A 21664-nucleotide genomic window follows, 5' to 3' on the forward strand; every position below is an offset into this window, starting at 1 on the left:
AGCCCAGCCCTGACCCACCCCTGCTTCCAGCAGGACCCTGCTGGGCTTCCCTGGGCAAAGCCATGGTGTTCAGTGCTGGTTTCTAACCCTTCCCAGGTTTTTGTGGGGCCTGGGATGGGTTTTGGAGACCCCAACCCCACCCTGCTGCCCCAGGAAGGGTCGTTCTGCCCGTGCTTTGAGCACAGTCACTCCAAGCTATGAGCAGTTATCAAGCATGAGCTTTCCTCCTCTGGCAACCAAGGGTCACGGTGGTTTAGTTAAAACCTGCATTTGAGACCTGAGATTAGATCCAAGCCACTCTAAGGCCAACGTGAAGCTGCTTGAGGTTTGCCTTGGGGCTGGGCGCAGGCAAAGCCCACGGGACACCATCCCCAGCCCAGCCCTTCCCGAGCCAAAACCCTGCCCAGGGGATTCCTGAGGAGCTCTGGTGGGTCCAGGGCAGGTCACAGCTGCTCCCTTCACCTTTGGAATGTGCTGATCCGGGGTGGGCACCGCTCCCATGGCGGCTCTGCCCCACCAGTCAATGCTGACAGAACCAATCCTCACTCCTGGCTCTGTGTTTGTGTCCCAGCAGAGGCGGAGCAGCTCGATGGATGCTACACCCAGGTGTCCCAGGAGGTTGTGCAGGACAGCAAGAGCCAGGGGGACATGGCAGGAGAATGTGGGGAGCCCCCAGAGCCCCCCAGCACCGATGGGGTTGGTGAGTGTTGGAAACAAACTGGGGAAGGCTTGTTCTCTGCAGAGCCTGCATGGCATCCACCCCTGCCTCAGGCCTGGTCCTGAAAGCTGGATGAAGACTTTGTAGGAGATTTTCAGCATCAGGGTTTGATTGGGAGAGAGGGAGATTCACAGAATCCCAGAATGGGTTTTGGGTTGGAAAGGACTTTAAAGAATGCCTCATTCCAGCCCCCTTGTCATGGGCAGAGACACCTTCCACAAAAGACAAAATTCAATGGTAAGAGAGTATTTTTGCTGGCTGAGGGTAAGAAGGCCCTTGGCAATAGGCTGAAATGGGTTTTGGAAGGATGGAGGTGGATAAACATTGCTCAAGGAATTTTTCCTGGGGACTAAACAGGACATCTGGATGTGTGAGGCTTGGAGAAAGGGCTGGAGATAACCTGGTGTCTCTCTCTACAGATGAAGCCATCAAGAGAATCGTTGCCCTGCTCCGGAGTGCAGGAGATGAGCTGGACAGGGAGGTGAGAGGGCTGTGGACGGCTGGGTGGGGCTGAGGGAATCTGGGCCAAGCTCTGCACTGCTGTAAAATAAATACAGCAACACCATTGATTTCCCCAGGGCAGGAAAACACTCAGGAAAATAAGGAAATGCCAACTTTTAATTCCTTGCCTGGGTGTGATTGTGCCTGGCTGTCTGTTTTCTGCTATCACTGGCTGGGGGGTCTCTGTACAAATCACAAATGGGATGGGACTGCTGTGGAACATCCTTGAGCTGTTTTATTCTCCAGCATCAGTCTCATTACATGGTTATGACAATGGGAAGATGCCACCAGCTCACATCCCAGGCAGCAGACAAAGAACTTAATGTTACAAGTCACTTTATAAGTTTTTTGCCCAATCACACAAAGCAAAAGCACATTGACAGTATTTATATCTGTATGGTATATATTCTATATTGACAGTAGTTCTATCCACCACTATAAGCACAGGTACCTTTGGTTAAAACGACGCTTGCTTATTTCAAATACAATACCTGCTTGTAAGCCTTAAAACACAATGCACAGAGGTCCATTTTTAAGCTTCAAACTTCCTAATATCTCACTAGATAAACTTTTCTGCAGCTTGGGGAGTTATTCTAGCCTAGCATTAATACACAGACCATTGATCTATTTGTCCTTACTTTTCTACTTTTTAAATCATTTTTCTGCTGACCAATCTCACGGCTGCTGCTTAGCTCCAATCCCAGTTCTGCTGTCTCTGAGGCCTGCCTTTTGCAGCTTTCCCAAAACCCTTGATTTGATGGGTTCCCACACTCTGCCAGCTGCAGTGCTGGTGTGGAGTGAAGGTGTCACCACGAGGGTGGCACTCAGAGCCCTTCCCTCACCACGTGTTTATCTCCCACGCAGGTGAGGGAGGACGCGCGGCTGCAGCTCTTCTTCAGCGACATGTCCTACAGCTCCTTCAAGAACCTGGCTGATGCCTACGTGCAGAGGGAGCTGACAGCCAGCAGCCCCAACGTGAACCCCCAGGAGATCCAGTTTGCCTACACCGTCCATCTCACGGCCACGGTGGCGGGGATCTGCAGCCAGGCAGTGAACAGGATCATGGGCTTCGGCACCCGCTACCTGGACGATTCCTTGGCACCCTACGGCAAAATTCTGCAGGTGAGGAGAAGGAGGGTGAGCCTGGGGCTGAGCTCCCAGCAGCAAGTTCGGGCAAGTTGTGGCTGCCCATTTGTGAAAGTGTTCCAGGACAGGTTGGATGGGGTTTGGAGCAACCTGGGGTAGTGGAAGGTGTCCCTGCCCATGGCAGGGGTGGGACTGGATGAGCTTTAAAGGTCCCTTGTAGGCACAGAGTTTGGGGTCATTGGGAGTGGGGCTGGCTCAGCCTCATCCCCAGTGGGTGCAGCTGTGAGCAGCACTGAGCCATGGAGTGCCCAGGGGTGCTGAGCAACCACAGAGGGAACAGAGGGCACACAGGTGCACTGCATGAACGTGAGGGTATAAAAGGTTGGGCTAAAGAACAAGAAGAGCAGATGTTTGAAGCCTTCTGACATTGTATGGTGATAGTGTGTATTGTGCCTGTCTCAACTGTGATGCACTGTGACAGTCCCTTCCAATCCAAAGCATTCCATGATCCTAAGAATGTTTTCTTCTGTCTCAGCAGCAGAGAGAAAAGCTCAGGACAGACCACTGTGACAGCCCAGACTGACACCAGCTGCTGTGAGGGGCCAGTGGTGCCTGGGAAGCCAAGGATGAACATTTGTGGTGGGAGGACAATCCCTGATGGTGACCTGGATGTGGGGTGACCTTCTGAGCGGTGGATTTAAAATCTTTTCAGGAGAACTAGCAACTGTGAAATGCTTGAACCCACCTGGCTGGGGGTGAAAAGTCAGGAAATCAAACAGAGCCCACATTTCACCCTGTATTTGTATTTTAGCTCCTGCCAAGTGCTTGTGTTGAACCTCAGGGGTTGTTGCTGTTTGTGCATATGTATTTATTTACCTGCTTTTCTAAATGTTTTTGTAAATGTACAACATAATTTTTTTAGTTTCTTCTACCAGCCAAGAATCCAGTTTGAAAAAAAATTTCTAAAACTCAAATAAATTGGTGCCTAAATGCCAGCCAGGCTTGTCTGCTGGGAGTTGTGTTGTAGATGGAATAATGTTTGCTTTGCTCCAGCTGCTGCGGGCTGCTCCTTTCCAGCCAAATTCCAAGTGGCACAGGGGACTCTGAGAGCAGATACACAGTGTTGCCCTGCCATTTTTACAATTTATGGGCCTTCCCTTTCCAGCAGAAGGAGATTTACTACCCAGAGCAGCTTGATCTGACACCAAGAACTGGGTAAAGCTCATTCCCAAGTGGCGCAGGAACTGTAACATCCCCAGGGACTGAGGGGATTTAAAGCTGCTGGGGTCTCACCTATGTGCTCTAAGAAGATGTGAAATGCCAAGGGGATTTAAGCCCTAATCACTGGGAATGTTTCCAGCTAATCTTGGCCCAGAACCCCTAAGCAGGGCCACGGATTAGGGCAGCTCTGGGCTGGGTTGGGGGGTTGCCGGGGCTCCGTGTGGAGCATCTCCTCTGCAAGGGTGGAGCTGGCCTGGGGTGAAGGAGATGAAGTTTTGGGGTTTGCATTGTGCAGGAGGGATGCTCTGGTGGGTTGAAGGTGATGGTGGTGGCAAACAAACATGTGGGTGTGTGTCACTGCCACATTTAGGGTGACAGTCCCCCATGGGCTACTGGTGACAGCCCAGGTTTGCCCAGCACCTCCTCTCCTGGAGGATCCGACCTTCTTGGTCCTTGTAAAACCCAAAGTAAAAGAAAAAGGGGAAGCAGAGGCCTCACAGGACAGAAGCAGCCCTTCCCCACGTCCCCAAAGCCTTCAGGGCTGTTTGACAGCCACAGGATTGAGTCACCGGCTGCCGAGGGAGGGGGGACACCTTGCAGGCCTCCATCTAATTCAGCCTGGGATAATTAGAGTGTGGAAAACATTAAATCCCACTCCTGGCTCCTGCCAACAACGAGTGCAGCGTCAGCACCACGATTCCTTTTGGCTGGGAACCAACCCAGGAGATTTTGCTGTGGGAGAGACTGAAACCGCCCTTGTTTGTTTGCAACAGCCCCGACATTCCCGTTCCCTGCCCAGACCCGTGGGGCTCTGCTGGGCTGGGAGCAGGCCTGGGTGAGCTGCTGCTGCTGGGGATGTGCTTACAGGGTCACAGGATGCCCCTGTAGCCAAATTTGTTTTGCATCTGAGCTCGTGCTGGGTTGGGATTTGCATGGAGCAGAAAAGGGCTCTGTCTCCTCATGGACTTCCCAGTGGAAAGTCAAATAGTCTCTGTCCCAGAGGTTATCATCTTCCATCAGCACGTGGGATGCACCTGCCAGGTGAAGCATCAGACAGGGAAACTCCCATTCCCTTCTCCTGTGCCATTCCCAATACCACAGCTGAACCAAACACTCCTTCTCTGCTCACTGGACCTTTTCCCACCCATCGGGGCAGCTGTGCTGGGGGAACAAGGAGCCAAACCTGCCCAGCCCCTTGCACAGGAGGCTCCTGCTCCCAAAAAACCCAACCCAGTGTGCAGGGATGCTGATCCAGCTGGGCATGGCGCAGCATCCCAGGGCTGGTGGCTTTTGGAGCCCAGGTCCCTTCCCGTGAGTGATTCCAGCACCTTGGATTAATCTCCTAGTTACAAAATTGGGACCTGCCTGCCTGTGACCACTGAAGATATTAAGAAGGTTTTAAAGAAGGGCAAGTTATTAGTCCTGGGGGTTTGAGCCGTTTCCAGCTCTCAGCATTACCTTCATCCTGCCCTAAACACCCTGTGGTGGCTTCCCTGAGCGGAGACAATCGCCTCGCACAAAATCCCCGGCTCACGGCCACTGGCCATCTGGGCATGCAGATGATCCTGCCCAGGGCAAAACCCAGCCCTGCACAGCCCCCAGCCCACCCAGGGCTCATGGGAGCTGGGGGCTTTCTCCCCAGACCACCCCAGGCTGCTGTGGGATCCTGTGTCCCCAAAGCCGTCAGTCCCCACTAATCCTGCTTGGAGTGCTGGGGCGGGGGGTAGAGCAGCTTAGACAATCAGCCCGGCACTTAATGAGCCAATTAATGCAAAATTCGCTGTCACTAAGAGGATGATGACAAGGTTTCATCTCACGGGAGCATGGAACTGAGCCAGGCAGGATGATGCCTCCTGGATGCTGTCCCAGGCTGGGGTGCAGGGGAGATTGGGCACCTTGGCCCTGCTGGAGAAGCCCCCATGACCGAGTGCAGGACAAAGCTGTGTGTGGACAGAGGAGTGTGTTCCCACAGCTCCCATGGGATCATTTATACCTTTCCCAAACCTTGGCTGTCACAGACATCTTTTATGGAAAATCCTTTCCTTAGGATTTTTCCTCCTGAGGAGCTGAGAGGCCTCGGGAACAAAATGTAAACAATGGTTATCTGCTGCTGTGGAATGCAACAGGTTTGCATTGATTAATGTTTACATACAGGGCTTTGATTAGCCCATGTTGGTTGTTTCTAATTAATGGTCAATCACAGCCCAGATGGCTCAGACAGAGAGTCTGAGACACAAACCTTTGTTATCATTCCTTCTTTTTCTATTCTTAGCTGGCCTTCTGAAGAAATCCTTTCTTCTATTCTTTTAGTATAGTTTTAATGTAATATATATCATAAAATAATAAATCAAGTCTGCTGAAAGATGGAGTCAGATCCTCATCCCTTCCCTCACCCTGGGACCCCTGTGAGCACGGTCACACCTTGGCAGTCAGGGCTGGGCAGGGCTGAGGAGGTGCAAGGGCTGAGTGAAGCTGGAGCATCCTACAGCTCTTTATGCAGAGCCTGATGGAGTCCCTGGGGCCCTGAGGCAAACAAAAGGAACAGTTAATGCACAGGGAACATGGGAACAACTCATCCCAACAGTTAATGCACAGGGAACATGGGAACAACTAATTCCAGCACACAAACCCTCTGCACTTCCAGTGCCCTGGCATGTCTGGACCAGTCACAGCAACAGGTGAGAGTTTTGTCCTTCATGAACTTGCCAGTGCTGGAAGAAAATCCTTTAAATGAAGGGTTTTGCTTTGCCAAGGGCTGGAGGAGCCAGTGGCATGAATCACACAGATCAAAGCTTTGATATCTCCAGGAGGCTGGTGCAGAGGCTGGGGTGTGTGGGAGACTCACCCAGCAAGGGGATCATGAGAAACATCAGGCACTGGAAAGACAAGAAATTAGGGGCTCCAGTAAGGCTGTGGATCTAGAAGCCCTGATTCAGGCATTTGTTCACCTTCAGATAAACCCATTCATCATTAAATATGTCTTGGAACTGGCAGCCTCCTCCTGTGTGTCCTGCCATGCAGGGAGCACCAGAGACCAGCCCTGGCCATGCTGTGACATTTACCTGGGGGGTTCCTGGCAATGTCCACCTGCTGCTCCGGGTGACATTTCAACCCAGGGACATTTTGCATGTCAACGTGGGGGACTCTGCTCCAATTCCTGTCTTGGGGACACAGTCATAGCTGGGGAAGGCAGGGAAAAATGTATGAAAATTTGGGGTGAAACAGCACTGCAAAGGTGGTATCAGGATGCTGGGACCATGCTGGCCAGGCTGGTGCATGCACACAGGGAAGGAGAGCCTTGCTCCTTACCCACATGTTGTGTTGTATACACAGCCCTAATTCTAACCCACGGAATGTTTCCTCTCAGTGAGCAGCTCTATGGATTTGGACAACAGAAACGACACAATATTTACCAGTACTTAATAAATACATCTGTTAAAATGGCAATTTTTGTTCTGTATGTTGGCAGCAGCATTGGATCATTAGAAAAGACAAGAAATCTATGGCAATTCTCCCTGGTTTTATAACTATCCCCCAGGCAATGCAGACAGTTTGAAGGCAGCTTGATTCTGGTTGAATAACCACAGGTTTGGGCAAGGTGATGCTGCTCTAGGGCCTTATTGGGAGGGGAGAGAAAAGCAAATCCAGGTCTTTGGTTTTTTCCTGATGCAAGCAATATCCAAGGGTCAGGCAAGGGCAAAACCCTTCCAACAGGGAGCAAACTTAAGGAATATTTCCAAACCTAACCCAATGTAACGCCCTGCATCCACCCCTTGTGTAACACCCTCTGGCTTTAAGTGTCTTATACAAGCCTTTACTCACTCAGTACTGAGCTGTGCCTAAGCTGGGATTGATGGAGAATCCAATTTAGGAAAACACCCTTTGATGAAGAAAGGATAAAGCAAAGAGGAATTTTTGCACGGATGTTCCCAAGTGTGACAGGCACAGCAACACCAGGATCCTCTCTGGGAGGACTCCTGGAGCACTGCAGACCTGTTGGCATGAGAGGGGAGCCCTGATACAGCCCTAAGCATCTGAGCTGGCTGTGTTTGAGGATTATAAGAGCTGTTTTGATCAGGGGAAAATTTCTGTTTTTAGCACAGGCAGCAATTAAAATAGCTCGTGAATCTCAACGCCTCGGGGAGCTGTCATAAAAGGAGGCAGAAAATCCATCTTCTGGACTCCTCTGCAGCTAGAGATGAGCCTGGAGGCAGCAGAGGAGAAGACAGCCTGAGGTTCACCTGGTGATAAAGGACAACCCCAAGACCTCGAGCCAGATCTGCTGCTGTGATCCCGAGATGGCTGTGGAGGATCTCCGGGCTTCCAGCACCCCTTTCTCGCTCTCCTTTTCGGGCAGTGGCTTCCTGGCCCTGTACCAGGTTGGGGTGGTGCAGTCCCTGCTGGAGTTGGCTCCCGAGCTCCTCAAGTCTGCCTGCAAGGTCTACGGCTCCTCGGCCGGGTCGATCATCGCTGCTGCCGTCGTGTGCGGCATCGGCCTCGGTAAGAACATCCCGGCCTCGAGTCCTTCCAGGAGCTCTTCTGCTCCATGAACCCTGGGGAGATGCCTCGGGGTGCTGGGGGGTGGTGGGGCTGCTGGAGCTCTCCTCGCTCAGCAGGCATTACAGAAAGCCAAGGTGTTGCCACCTTGGCAGGCAGCACGGTGCAGTTTTGGGAGGTGTGAGCTGAGAAAGCCGGTTCTGACAGCCCGCGTGTTCCCTCTCAGTGGGCAGAAATTACAGGGGGAAGTCTGGATGTACCTGGCATTCCATATCCCATATTCCACTGGCTCCTTTTCTTGCTCCTGCTGGAGGAGCAGATCTCCTGCCCTTCTGCTCTGAGGTCTGAGGGGTGCTGAGGTGTGTCCCAAAGGCAGTCTGTGCAGCCCCAGGGGCTGGATTTACCCATGTAAAACCCTCTTTTCCCTATGGATCAGGTTTCTTGGGATGTGAAGCTATGAAGGGACACGAGTGGCTGTCCCACAGGTATCTATAGAGCTGGCAGCCTTATTTACATGCCACTTTAGCTGATCCCACTCAGCCTTCCCAGAACAACCAGAGATGTTTTGTGATTCCCAACTCCGGGTGCATCTTTCCCTGTTGCTCCTGCAGGATATTCCTGGAAAAACAGCAGCTTGCTCCAGCCCTGGGCTGGAATTTCTCTTATTGCTGCTAAAGGGGTTTTCCTCTGACCCTCTTTCAACCATGTAGAAACAGGCACCTTTAGCAACAAGATCCTCTATGTGTAGAATTAATTCAGAGTAGTTAATCCACTTTTAATAATCACATCCTCCCATATTTCCAATTAGTGCCCATGTGTAAACAAGTGTACACAAGACTTAAGGCTCTAAAGCCTGATCCAAGTTCTGCTTCAAGCAATGGGGACATTTAGGAGGAGCAGAAGGTTTTGGGGACTAAATAATGATGGAGGAAGCTGGGAGGAAACATACAGCTCTTGAAACCTCTGGTGGATGCTGGAACTGTTCTTCTGCAGCTAAAAATAATTCAAAACATTGGCAAATATGTTTAGACAAGGCAGAAAGGAACATTTCTGCCCACGTGGGGATGAACTCCTCCACAAATAAGCAAGGGCCCCAAAATTTCTGGTTCCTCCTGCTGCTGTAATAGATGGAGCTGGGGCTGTCCAGCAGTAAAAATACATTCAGCAGCTGCTCTTGCCGGGGGCACCAGTCCTGAACTGGGCATCTGCTTCCCTGGAGGTGGAAGGCAGCTTCCACTTAGAGGGGCTGAGATGATCTTGCGTCCAAAATATCTTCCCCAGAGGAAGAAAAGACCCTTTGGACAGTGATAACTCTGGTCAGGTTTCTAACAAGGAAAATGAATGTGGCACAAGCTCTGTCATAGTCATAAAGCGGATGACTGGGTCACAAAGGTGAAAGGCGTGTTTGGTGTCCCACAGTGTCTGCAGTCAGGTGCCCGTCCCCTGCCCTGGGCTGCCTGAGGAGCTCTGAGCTCCCAGAGCCAGGCTGTCCTCTGTGACCCCGCCAGCCAGCTCGTGGGGACATGCTTGTCACCCAGCTGGTGCAGGCAGGGACAGTCATTGCTGCCAGACTCATCCTTCACTCGCTCTGCAAAGCTGGGCTTGGCTCTCACCTCTTACCCAGCAGTTTTTGTGGGCAGTTTTTCCATGTTTTCCCCCATTTCCAGGACACAGAGCAGGCAGACAGAGACCTGGGCATGCCCCACATCCCTGGAGGTCTGGCTCTTTCAGCATCCCCTCTGTGCAAACCTGCCCAGCGTTAATCGTGGCCCCGTGTGGCCTCAGCATCTGCTCTAACACACATAACCCCTCTTAACGCCTGTGTGGCTCCAGTTGCCCTCAGGACACTGCGCCTAATCCGTCTGTCCGTCCGCACAATCCCATGAGACTGCACGGAAACCTCTGTCCCTGCAAAGCCTTGGTGCTGAGGGTGCTGAGCCAGGCCCGTGGCCTCGTGCTGGTGCAGGGTCCCACCCTGGGTGCTAGGACAATTCTTTGCGGCTTTGGTGCTGGACAAGCTGTCACTTGCAAGGGTTTAACCCCGCAGGTGGGGTGTTCCCCCAGGTGAGACCTCCATGTCAGCAAAGGAACTAAATTCCCTCTATGGGATCAGGCTGCCTGCAGGGTTTGCTGCACTCCTCTTCTTCCCCATCACTTTAAAACCTGGAGTCTCCTGAGCCCTCAGCTGGGGCTCCACGGCTCTGCACCTTTAACCCAGCTCCTGGGATGTGCAGACACATGTCGTGGCTATTAACACCTCCCCTGAGCTCAGATGAGTTAGGAATCCCAGCAATGTGGAGCCAGGACACCTGGCTTGCAGGAAAGCCCTGAGCAGAAGAGGTGCCCCTCATCCTCACCCAGGAGCCAGCCCAGCTCCCTTGTAAAGCTGGGGCTGCCCATGTGGAAAACTGGAGGTGGAGAACAGGAATTTGTTGTGCAAGTCACGTTGTCATGGATAAATCAGTGTCCCCCTTCCTGGGGCTCTCTGGAGCCTTTCCCTAATCCTGACCAGGAACATCTTGAGGCCCCATCTCTGGTGCAGGTGGAGATTTCACCAGTGGGGTCACACAAAGACATGATGTCCTTTGAGGACATTATGGGGATCATGCCCCACTTTCTGCCCTGCCTCAACATTCCCCACTGTAGCAGCAGTATCATCCTGGGGAAACACAGAGGGGCTGCAAGAAGCTTTATTCGTGAGGAGTGTTAAAAATAGGATTTAAAATATAACTGTTAGTGTAGCAGGCATATTGACCTTCTCATCTTCTTTCAGATGACCTCAAGGAGTTTTTCTTTGCAATGGCAACAGAAGTCAGGAAAACCATCCTGGGCCCCCTCTCTCCCAAGTGCAGCTTGCTGGCCAATCTCAAGACTGTCCTGCAGCGGATGCTGCCAGAGGATTCCTACCTGCTGGCCTCAGGGAGGCTGCACATCTCCCTGACACGGGTGGTGGACGGCCAGAACGTCATGGCCTCAGAGTTCAGCTCCAAGGAGGAGCTCATTCAGGTACACAGACCTGAATATGGACATGTCCAAGTGCTGGTGGCTTTAACTGCACTTTTTCTACCTGAGATGGGGAGAGATTCAGGAGGCTCTGCCACAGCTGTGGTACCACTACAATGGGCTCCTTGAGCCTGGGGAGGAAGGTTTGAGTTCCAGGATCAGATGGAACAAATCATGCTAAAAAAAGCAGCAGGTTTGTTTGCAGCCTCACAGAGCTGATGTTGGGGCTCTGGTAGTGACTTTGCAGAGCCCTGTCAGTACTGATGTGACCTCTCAGCTCTCCCTACAGTCTCTCCTCAGCCATCTGGCAATGGTTTTCTTGTTGCCTCAGCACTTTCCTGGGAGGAAAGAGCTGGACAAAGCTGCTGCTGAACAGCAAGCAGCTTATTAACCAGTAAATTATCTGCTGAGGGGAGAATCCCAGGGTAAACTCCTAACAGAGCTGACCCTGAGGTCCTGTGCCCCTTGTCCCAGAGAGACAGTAGAGGATGGCAGCTCCATGGAGATGTTGGAGTTGACCCCATGGTGCCTCCTCTAGGTAGCCCAAGAGCCTGGGGTGCTTATTCCCAGCTGATGAGATTGGGTGGGAAATGATTCCAAATGTCCCAGAAGTGGCTTTAACACTGACAAATCCCAGCAGGGTGAGGATACCTTGTGAGGGTGTCTTGGTTTTGTCCAAAAGCCTGCAAAGATGGAAATTGGCCCCAAAGCTTCAGCTTGCCACCATCAAAGGGCAGTGTTAGACACAGACATGTAGATTTACAACTATTAATTCTGGCAGCTATAAAATTAAAAAAATGCAGTGTTGTGCCCTGGTCCAGAGAAGTCTTTCCACTTCAGCGAAATCAGATGTTTTCCCTTTCTTGAAGCCTTTCTTGCCACAGTCCCCAGCAAAGTCCAGGTGGCACCAACAGCCTGGTTCCAGATTTTGTCAAGGCTGAATTTTCAGGCACCATGTCAACAGCTTTTGTGTAGAATAACTTTGACAGGAACATTGACTTCTGCAATCCCTCTCCTCCCCAGGCTCTCCTCTGCAGCTGCTTCCTTCCAATTTACTGTGGATTCATCCCTCCATCCTACCGAGGAGTGGTGAGTGATATTCCCACTAAAACACACACTCCCAGCAGGGAGTTCTTGGTTTGAACTTTACACTCCTCTGTAAAGGAGGAATATACAGAACAGGGAGGGACAGGTGTGTCCAGGCTTTTCCTTTAGTTGATGGAGGATCATGAAGCCCATCAGCTTATTCTTCACCACATCCTAAGATGACAGCTGGGTGGAATTGCCATCTGGAGAGCCCTCTCCTGCTTTGCCCATGGACAGAGCGTGGATGACCTTGCAGATCTCTGAGTGAGATAAGAGGACGCCCACAGTGGGGACTTTGAGACACAATCCAGTTATCCTGGGCAGGGCCTGGCTGCAGGGCAGGTTCATCCCTCGGCTCAGGTGCTGACTTGCACAGCTGAGACATCCAGAGTTCGTGGGAGGATCCTCCCCCAGCCCTGAGCATTTCCCTGCTCTGCCTGTCTGAGGGAGCGAAGGAGGAGCTCAGCAGTGTTTTCTGGGCAACCTGTGCAGGGCTTCACCATCCTCACAGGAAAAGATATCTCCCCGATATTCCATTTAACCCTAATGGCAGTGAGAAGCCATTGCCCCTTGTCCTGTCACTTAATCTTCAACTCTCTTGGAGCCCCTTCGGAGTCTCTGAGGTCCCTGGAAATGTTCAAGGCCAGGCTGGACATGACTTGGAGCAACCTGGGATAGTGGAAGGTGTCCCTGCCCATTTCAGGGGGTGGAATGAAATGAGCTTTAAGGTGCCTTCCAACCCAACCCATCCCCAGGTCTGTGATTGCTCTGTGAGGCCTCTCTGCACAGTTATTTCAACAACATTTAATTCCATCAGCTGCAACTTCCAATCCCACCAAGGGAGGTGGTAAATCCAGATTTCTTTTGGAGTAGAGCAGTTGACATTTTCCTTGCCCAGTATGTAATACCTCATGAATCTGCAGGCAGTTATTAAACATGAGGGCCCTGCTGCTCGAGCTCAGGATTTGAAAAGTTATACAACACTGTGCATTCAGTGATGTCTGAATTGGCTCTTGACTGCCAAAAACTGTTGTACAAGGCTTTGTGAAAGAAAATAATTATATTTCCATTTTAATAACTGCTGTGGATTGCAGACCTGGTTGAGGAGCTGGCTGGGTGCCACAGGCAGGGCAGGGGAAGGAGCTGACAAAGTCATAAAGAGCACAGGTGGGACACGATGCTGTTGGAAGTGGGAAGGGAGAACAAGCTGGGATGGCCTCAAGACAGGAGTGTCACCTGTGCAGCTGCTGGCTCCCAACTCAGTGACACTGCAAAGGCCCCCAGAACAAACCCTCCCTCTGTGGTGATGTTCACAGGGGTCCCAGGATGAGATGAGAATCTTGACTCCGTGTTTCAGAAGGCTGATTTATTATTTTATGATATATATTATATTAAAGGAAATTATGTATATATATGATATATGATATATGATATATGATATATTATATATGATATATACTAATATATATATTACGTACGTTACGTTACATTATGTTATATTATATTATATTATATTATATTATATTATATTATATTATATTATAGTTTTGGTGTAAAAACTATACCAAAAGAATAGAAGAAAATATTTCATCAGAAGGCTAGCAAGGGAAAAGAATGGAATGATAATAAAATTTTGTGACTGACCAGAGAGTCCGAGACAGCTGACCGTGACTGGCCATTAATTAGAAACAACCACATGAGATCAGTCAGAGATCCACCTGTTGCATTCCACAGCTGCAGATAATCATTGTTTACATTTTGTTCCTGAGGCCTCTCAGCTTCTCAGGAGAAAAATCCTAAGGAAAGGATTTGTCATAAAAGATGTCTGTGAGATCCCTGTGCTCCTCCCTCAGCGCTACGTGGACGGAGGTTTCACTGGCCTGCAGCCCGTGTCCAGCCTGGAGGAGCCCGTGATCACCGTGTCCCCGTTCACCGGCGAGCTGGACATCTGCCCCCGTGACTGCCCCGCCATCTTCTTCTGCTTCCAGATCTTCAACGGCAGCATCCAGATCTCCATAGAGAACCTGTGCAGGATCAGCTACGCTCTCTATCCACCCAGCACCATGGTGAGACCACCAGGGCTTCTCCCAGCTTAGTTCTGGTGAAAAGATTAATGCTGCTCCTGCCTGCTCAAGATTTAAGGTTCAGCTCAATCTCCACTGTTAATTAATGGGATTTCAAAGGGAGGGGGCAGCACCCACTGTTTTTGCAGTACATTTTGGGGGAGGGACACTGATGATGGGTGGCCAGCTTGGGATGGAGTCCACAACCTGCAAAGGACCAGAAAAAACCAGGTGATCTCTAAGGTCCCTTCCAACCCAAACCATTCTGTGTTTCTCTTACTGGTGCTGTGGTGGTTGGAAACCAACCAGTGCTTGCTGCCTTCCCAAATGAGCCATCCCAGTCCTCCACAGTCAAACAGCTTTGGATAGATCCTGTTGTACTGGGGTCAGGGCTCTTTAATGACCTCAAGTGTTTTTCCTTTCAGGTCTTGAACGACATTTTCTCCCAGGGCTACCAGGACACAGCCCTTTTCCTGTACAGGAACAGTAAGTGGCACCCCAGGACCCAAGGGGCACCTTGGTGTGACACAGACAAACATCAACCCCTTCTCTCTGTGTCTCCCAGATGCCTTTGGCTTTAACTATTTCGATGGCAATTTCCGCTTTGGCAGCACCTGTGGGAAGAATGACTCTGGAAAATCCAATGGGACACACTCTGGCCTGAGCAAAAGGGTCCCTCAGTGCCTGACTCCTTACTTCCTGCCAGGTAGAGGATTTGGGGTGCTGAGCTTGGGTTTAGGGCTGCTGCAGCCTTCAAGAGCAGCAGTGTTATATTTAAGACATTACTGAGTTATTTATTAAATATTTCTGTTGCAAAGAGACTTTATAAGAGTGACTCCAGCTGGACTTTGGCCTGGGCTTCATTACCTACCTGAGCTGGGCAAGAGGAGTTATTGCATTTATTTAATTGTTTGTAATTACTGGTCTTTATTTCCTTCTGTGCTGTCATTCCTGGGTGCAGGCTTGTGGAAGAAGGAGCAGGTGAATGGACTGCAGGACCCACTGGCGAAGGTCCTTCTGCAGCCATACAGGCTCCCAGCCTTATTCAGGAAGGGGTAAGAACATCCCAACAGGGGCATGAGGGAATGACACACAAACCAGGGGCTGTGCCTTTAGCAGTGGTGGGGCAGCTGAAGGGACACATGGAGGGATTTGGTGTTTCCTGAAGGCAAGATCCGAGGGAGAGCGGGTGGGGCTGGCAGGAATGCCACAGCATCTCTTGCTAACGGAAAAGATTATTACAGCGTGCATTTACTATGAACACCCTCCCCTTTTGCTGCCTTCAGCCATCATTAAACTCAGCCCATGTACTTTGCTTTTGCAGGGTGAAGAAGGTGTGGGGGCTGCTGGAAGGTGTCAGGTCCCTGGTACAACGACTCCACAAGCTCCTCCAAACCTTGGTGCCTGGTTTGCCTAAGACACCTGTGGACAGGAGGTAAGGGGCTGGGGGGCTGCAGACCCTCAGCAAAAAGAGAGAAGGGTGCAGAGCAGGGAGACTTTGGGAATCTCACCCACTGGGTCACTGATGGTGAGTGTGGCTAAAAACTCCAAATCTGGAGTAGCCCACATTAAAAGTAGCTTTTTTTTTTTAATCCCTGTGATATTATTTTGATATTTCAAAGAAGCTACAAACCAGCTTAGTGCCACCTCCCTACGGCAATACTTTTGTGTTCCAGATATTCATCTGCTGGGCTCTGTCCTGGCAGGACACCAGGCACATTCACCAAGGTCTTGAGAGATGTTCTGGCACTAAGCTCTCAGGGATTTAAAGCATATCCCCCCAAAATCTGCTTGCAAGTTCCCTCCTGTGCAGCCGCCCAAGAGACTCAGAATGATTTTGCCCTGAGGCAGCTGCAAACTCCTCAGCTGTGAGAAAATCCTTTGGAGTCAAACATTCCTGGGGCTGCTTATCCCTGTCAGTAGCTCGACCCTGCCTCAGCTCTCACCTTGTTCCCACAGGTAACAAGGATTGTCCAGCGGTGCCCTGGGAGTCTGAAGCACTGCCTTGGAGTGTGGTGGGCAACACCAGCACGGCTGCTGGTTCTCGAGGGAATTTTCATGGAGTATTTCTTTCTTCAGAACCTGTCTGGCTCTATCTGCAGTGCTGCCACTGCAGTGCCCCTGCTCTGGCCTCACCTGCTTTTCCATGACGGCCGAGAAAAAGCTCCAGTGCTGCTCCTGGGACCCACCCCAGGCTGCAGGGGCCACGGGGCAACTTCACCTGCAGACCTCACAGCCCAGTCCTTTCCCTGCCCACTCCATCTCCTCTCCACCAGCAGCATCTCTTCCATGCTTTAATGCAGATTACAGGGTAGGCAGTTGCCAGGAAATGCCACGTTTTAAGTGTTTTCCTCACACTCAAAAACTTCAAGAGAAATTCCTCAGAGAGAGAGAAAAGCCTTAGGGAGCATCATACTGGGCAGGAATTAATTTTTCTACAATTCCCTTAGTTTTTTTTTTACCAATTATCAATTCTTGAGCTTCACACCTCCCCATAACCCTGCTTCTCCTGCCTGTGGAGGTGGGAGTGCATTTGGATTCCCCTGGAACTTGCAGCTATGCAGAAGGATGGAGAAATCTTAAGATCAACTTCCCCCTACTTCTGAGTCCTGCAGGCTGCATCTCCTGACATTTCACAAATACATTAATTCTTCTCATGCAATTGTCTGTAAGTCACAGCCACCACAGATCATGGCCCAAGCAAACACACCCTGTGTCACTGGTCTGCACACAGAATTAATCAGCAGCACTCTTAATTATCCAAAAATTGTGCTGCATATCAGATGCTGTCGATTGGCTTTGGCCCACCTGTGTCTCCCCTGTTGGCTGGTTCCCAAAAGGCAACAAATGGATCCCAAGAGCAGCAGCTATTTATTAGAGTAAATAGCCTGTTTCATTGGACAAGGAGAAATGGAACAGAAGGAAGTTTCATGCAAAGGGCTGTGGAGACCGCAGAAATTAATGGGGGGAGTAGCTGAAGGCAGCTTTGATGTAATCAAAGTTAACTAGGAGGGCTGAGTAAAAGAGCAATGTTCTGTATTCTGCCATCTTTAGTTCAAATCAGTGACTTGGGAATACCTTCCCTGGAATGGATTTGCTAAAAGAAACCTGGATGCTTATTTCATAAGTCATGAAATAGTTTGGGTTAAAAGGGACCTTAAAGATCACAGAGATCAATTCCCTGCAATGGCAGAGGCACCTTCACTATGCCAAGCCCCGTCCAGCCTGGCCATGGACACTGCCAGGGATCCAGAGTCTGCCACAGCTCCTCTGAGTACCTTGGGCCTGGGCCTGCCCACCTGAGGTGTCCATCCAACCTTCACTTCTCCTGGCTGAACAGCCCCAACTTTCTCAGCCTGTCTCCATAGGAGAGGTGCTCCAGTCCCCTTGTAACTTTTTATGGGCCATTTTGACAGATCCTGTTTGCTTTGGATCCTGTGTGCTCCTGTCTTTGAACCATCCTGGATGGATTTATACCTCTCAAGCACTGCAGCCTAAGGCAGGCTGCTCAAATCCAGCTGTTCCTGCCACAGGGCAAAGTGGAAGGCTCAGAGACACTCAGGCTTCCCCAGGCAGGGACAATCAGCCCATCAGCTGCTTTTGCACCTCTGCTCCCACTTATCCAGCACCTTCTCCAGGCTGCTGCAAGCACCATCCCCACCTCCAGTCAGGGTATTACCATTTCAGTCAGCCTGAGGCAGTTACCCTATGGAAATGGGCATTTAAATCCCCCAAAGAAAATTCTCATCTAGGAATTGGACCTCCAAATCCAGTAAAAGGATCGACAAACCTCAGCCACAAACAGGAGCACAGTTTGAACTGCCCAGTGTATCTCACCTGCCCCATCATCTTGATCATAAACAATTGTAAAGCTTTGAGAACTTTACGAAAAATCAATCTGCAAGGAGCCCCCAAGTAAAAATAGTCTCAGAGCGGGATTCTCCTGCTCCAAACCTGAGGAATGAGGAAGAAATAAATATTTACACAATTGAGTATTCCGATCAGCTGGGTTTTGCTTTATTAATCCCTCATCTGTTCAAGCAAGCAGAGCTGGTGCTGTCTCCTCTGGGAGACATGAGCTTGGTGCTAGTGGCAATGGAGGCTTTGCCAGAGGCAGTGGCTAGAGGCAAAGTTTGGCATAGACTGGAATCATCTTGTGCAGGAGCTTGTTTCACCCCAAGGAAGCAAAGTGGGAAGCCCAGCTGCACACAGTGGGCATAGAAGCAGCCTGGAATGTCTCCTCTAGGGATGGATCATGGGAATCATGTGGGAGCTGTGGCCCTGCCTGTGCTGAGACATTGCTGGCACAGTCCATGTGCTCCTTGGGGCAGGTCAGGCTCAGCCTTCAGGCTGGGTTCCAAGTTGCTCATTGCCTCTTGAAAGCAGAAACTGGGGCCAAAGGCTGCAGCGGGCTCAGAAATGCTCTTCAGCCTGGCCCTAAAGGGAAGAAAACCACGTTGGTCAATCTGACAGACACCTCTGGCAGATCCTGTGGGACAAAGTGGATTCCAGTCAGAGCTGCTTCCCTTCCTCCTGTTGTCTACAAGACAGCTGGCTTTGGTATCCTCAAAGTATTACCCCTGTAGCCCTGTCCTGTTGCTTGTCTCATTTGGCTTCAACCTCAGCAGAAATGTGAAGCCTGAGGTGGATGGGATGAGAGTCTGGAGACAAGGCAAGACAGCAGAGCTCCTCCCTCTGGAGCTGGATCCCACTGCAGGTCTAGAGGGAAGAGTCCTTGAGTGTGATGTGTGAAACTGAGCGCAGCAAAGCCAAGCACGTGCCCCCTCCTGCCTGTGGCTCTGGCTGTGGGCTGCAGGTGCTTTATGCCAGCCTCTGTTTCCAGTCTGGGCACTAAGGAGGGTGCAATTCCTTGTGCACTTGTCCTGCTGGGCACACGGATAACCTGCAAGTGCTTGTGGATAAGCTGCTATTGCAGCCTGAGCCTCATGGGATTGCAGGCTGCAGACACTTGTCCAGGAAATCAAGTACAAGTTGTTCCCCAGTTTATCCCCCTGCTGCTGTGGTAGCATCACTGATGTTCTGGCATTGCCCAGAGAAAGAGTGCAAGAGCCTTTTGCTGGCCTTGATCAGTAGGGCTTTTCCTTCCCAGAACTGGAAAACCTGAGGTGCTTCTGCTCTGGACATGGAGTAGCCTTAACTCACCCCTTGATTGCTCTCTGGCCTAACAAATGAGCCTTCACTCCTCCCACAGGAGGAATCTTTCTCCTGAGACTGGTCAAAAACATTGCAGCCCATCTGCACAGCAGAGGCAGAGATTCCTGATAGCCCAGAGCTGCCCAACTCCCAAAGAAACCTCATTCCCACCTTGTTGCTTCCACGAGCTGCTCAAAGCTGAGACTGATGGAGCCTTTAAAAAAGCCACCAGGGAAGCAACTTCTACAGCCTAACACTGTGTCCTGCATTTCTTAGTGGGTTTGGAGTTGGTTTATTCTCAAAAGAAGTATCTTTCTTGCTTCCATTTTGTGTTTTCCATACTTTTCTTTTTAGATCTGGAATGGTAATGGTCCTAGTCTTTCCCCTTTATATTTCTCATTTCTTCTAGACCTTCTAGATATAGCACATTGTGTCTTTCATCACTTTTCATTTAATTCATGAGGCTCCATTTAAAATAATTGTCCTGTGGAAAAAGCTGTGTAATTTTACTAAATCTGATCAATTCTGAAATGTTGAAAGATTCATAAGGAAAGAGAAAATAAAGAGTAAAATTGAAAGAAAGATTGCATTTTATCGGATGCTTCTTCTTATTTTTCAGCACCAAAAAGTGCAAACAGAAATGACAAAGATTCACTGATTTTCCATGCAAAAAATGGGAGTGGGCATTATTTGGAATATGATTGCAGAAAACACAAATTTTTGAATTTAAACTTGCCTTGTGTTGCTTGAAAATGATATAGAAAGATGTGTACCTGGAGCTCTAATATTCTTTCCTTGCAATAAGTATTTCTTTGGCTGCATCCAGGGCTCCTAAGGAGAAGTTTGAATTTGTCTGGCACAGCCAAGGCAGCGTGAACCATTGAGACACCTCTACTGAAGGGAGGTGTGGGCAGAACCTGTTCTTACCTCACTGGGTGAGTGAACACATGGCATTCTGCATGGAAAGAGCTCCTTCTCCACGGAGCCCTTCTGAGCCAGCCACCAAGGAAGTCCTCAATGCTGACCCAAATCGAGGGTGAGGGCTCAGTGTGAGGCCTCACCTGTAATCCCTTATCTGAGAGGGAACTTCCTCCCATTGCTGATGTTCTCACCTGTCCCAGAGCCTCTCTGGGCACTGACAGCCGTGGGCAAGTGTCACATGAAAATTGATGGGGTAAAGGAAATGCTGGTTCTTTACCTTCCTGGGGGTGGGGAAGGTGATGTGGGGCTTCCTACTGCTCTTCATCCACTGCCTTGTTGATCCCCGGATTCTTTATGGTGTCCTCCTCATGATCTGCGGCTCTGGAGTGAAGACCCCTGAGTCGTGGCTTCAGGTGCAGGGTTTCCTCCTGGGCCAAGGAAAGTGTGAAGCCCTCAAAGTAATTCACCTGGAAATCCCCTGGTGGGAAGAGATTGCAGCTCTCACTGCTTGTTGCTCCCCTGCCAGGTCTGCAGCCGTGTGAGGCGTGACCTGGGCTGAGTGGAAATCAGGGACACCGATGACCCCAGGGCTCAGGGATCACCAAACATTGCTGCTCTGTGCATCAGGGGCTGATCAAACACCACACAGGGCACCTGAGCCTGCGCTTGTGTCTAGAGGTCCTGGGACCTGTGTTCCCAGGGAAAAAGCTGTGTCATGCCCAGTGTGGCAGAGAAGAGGGCAGTGTGGCTCCAGAGGCAGCTTCAGGAGCCACCAGGACTCAGGGAATCGTGGCAGTGCCAGGAGTGCAGGCATTTGTCTGCCCCAGTCACTCTGGGGCAGCATTTCTTTCCTTGTGTCAGTGCACCAAGGATGTAAGGGAAGCCCCCAAGCTACGTGTCCCCTCTGGCAGTCACTTACTCAGTCGTTTTAGGAAGGAGATCGCATCCTGGTAGCCCTGGATATAAAACTGGTCCATGACCTGTGAGGGGAGGTGGCAGTCAGGGCAGCTGGGCTGCTGCAGGGGGCTCATGGCTCTGGCTACCTGGAGGAGCTGCTCACCTGACGAGTGGGAACCTGAAAAACGTACAATAAGCGGCAAATATTCATTTTTGAGATGTGTAGGATACAGTCAGAGAGCTGGAAGGTCAGGAAGGCAGCAGGGCCGTCCTTGGGGCAGATGTCGTATTCGCCGGCGAAGGCAGAGATGGTGATGGTGCTGCGGGACACGAAGTCGGCTCTCCACATGGCCAGCTCCCCGTCCACGTAGCGCTGGGAGGCAGAACAGGGAGCCCTGAGCCTTCCCAGCGCTGTTCACACGGGCAGACGGGGGCCTTGTTCCCCAGGCAGGCCCACACCAGGCTGAGGTTCAGGGTTCCCACAGATCCCCTTCAGGGAACTGCCCCACCCGCTGCT

At 50.8% G+C, this 21664-nt stretch overlaps 1 protein-coding gene across 1 annotated transcript; it reads left to right on the forward strand.

Moving 5' to 3' along the window:
- Positions 1 to 7376: 7376 nt before the first annotated feature.
- PNPLA1 (patatin like phospholipase domain containing 1) lies at positions 7377 to 19841 on the forward strand. Its single transcript, XM_059488140.1, has 9 exons — positions 7377 to 8026; positions 10797 to 11029; positions 12050 to 12115; positions 13966 to 14178; positions 14601 to 14661; positions 14741 to 14881; positions 15137 to 15230; positions 15500 to 15610; positions 16135 to 19841. The coding sequence occupies exons 1-9, from the start codon at positions 7825 to 7827 to the stop codon at positions 16136 to 16138; spliced, it is 1125 nt and encodes a 374-aa protein (XP_059344123.1). The 5' UTR covers positions 7377 to 7824; the 3' UTR covers positions 16139 to 19841.
- The last annotated feature ends 1823 nt before the right edge of the window (positions 19842 to 21664 follow it).

The sequence above is a fragment of the Ammospiza nelsoni genome, chromosome 23 (assembly GCF_027579445.1).
Source record: "Ammospiza nelsoni isolate bAmmNel1 chromosome 23, bAmmNel1.pri, whole genome shotgun sequence".
In the NCBI taxonomy this organism is placed as follows: domain Eukaryota; kingdom Metazoa; phylum Chordata; class Aves; order Passeriformes; family Passerellidae; genus Ammospiza; species Ammospiza nelsoni.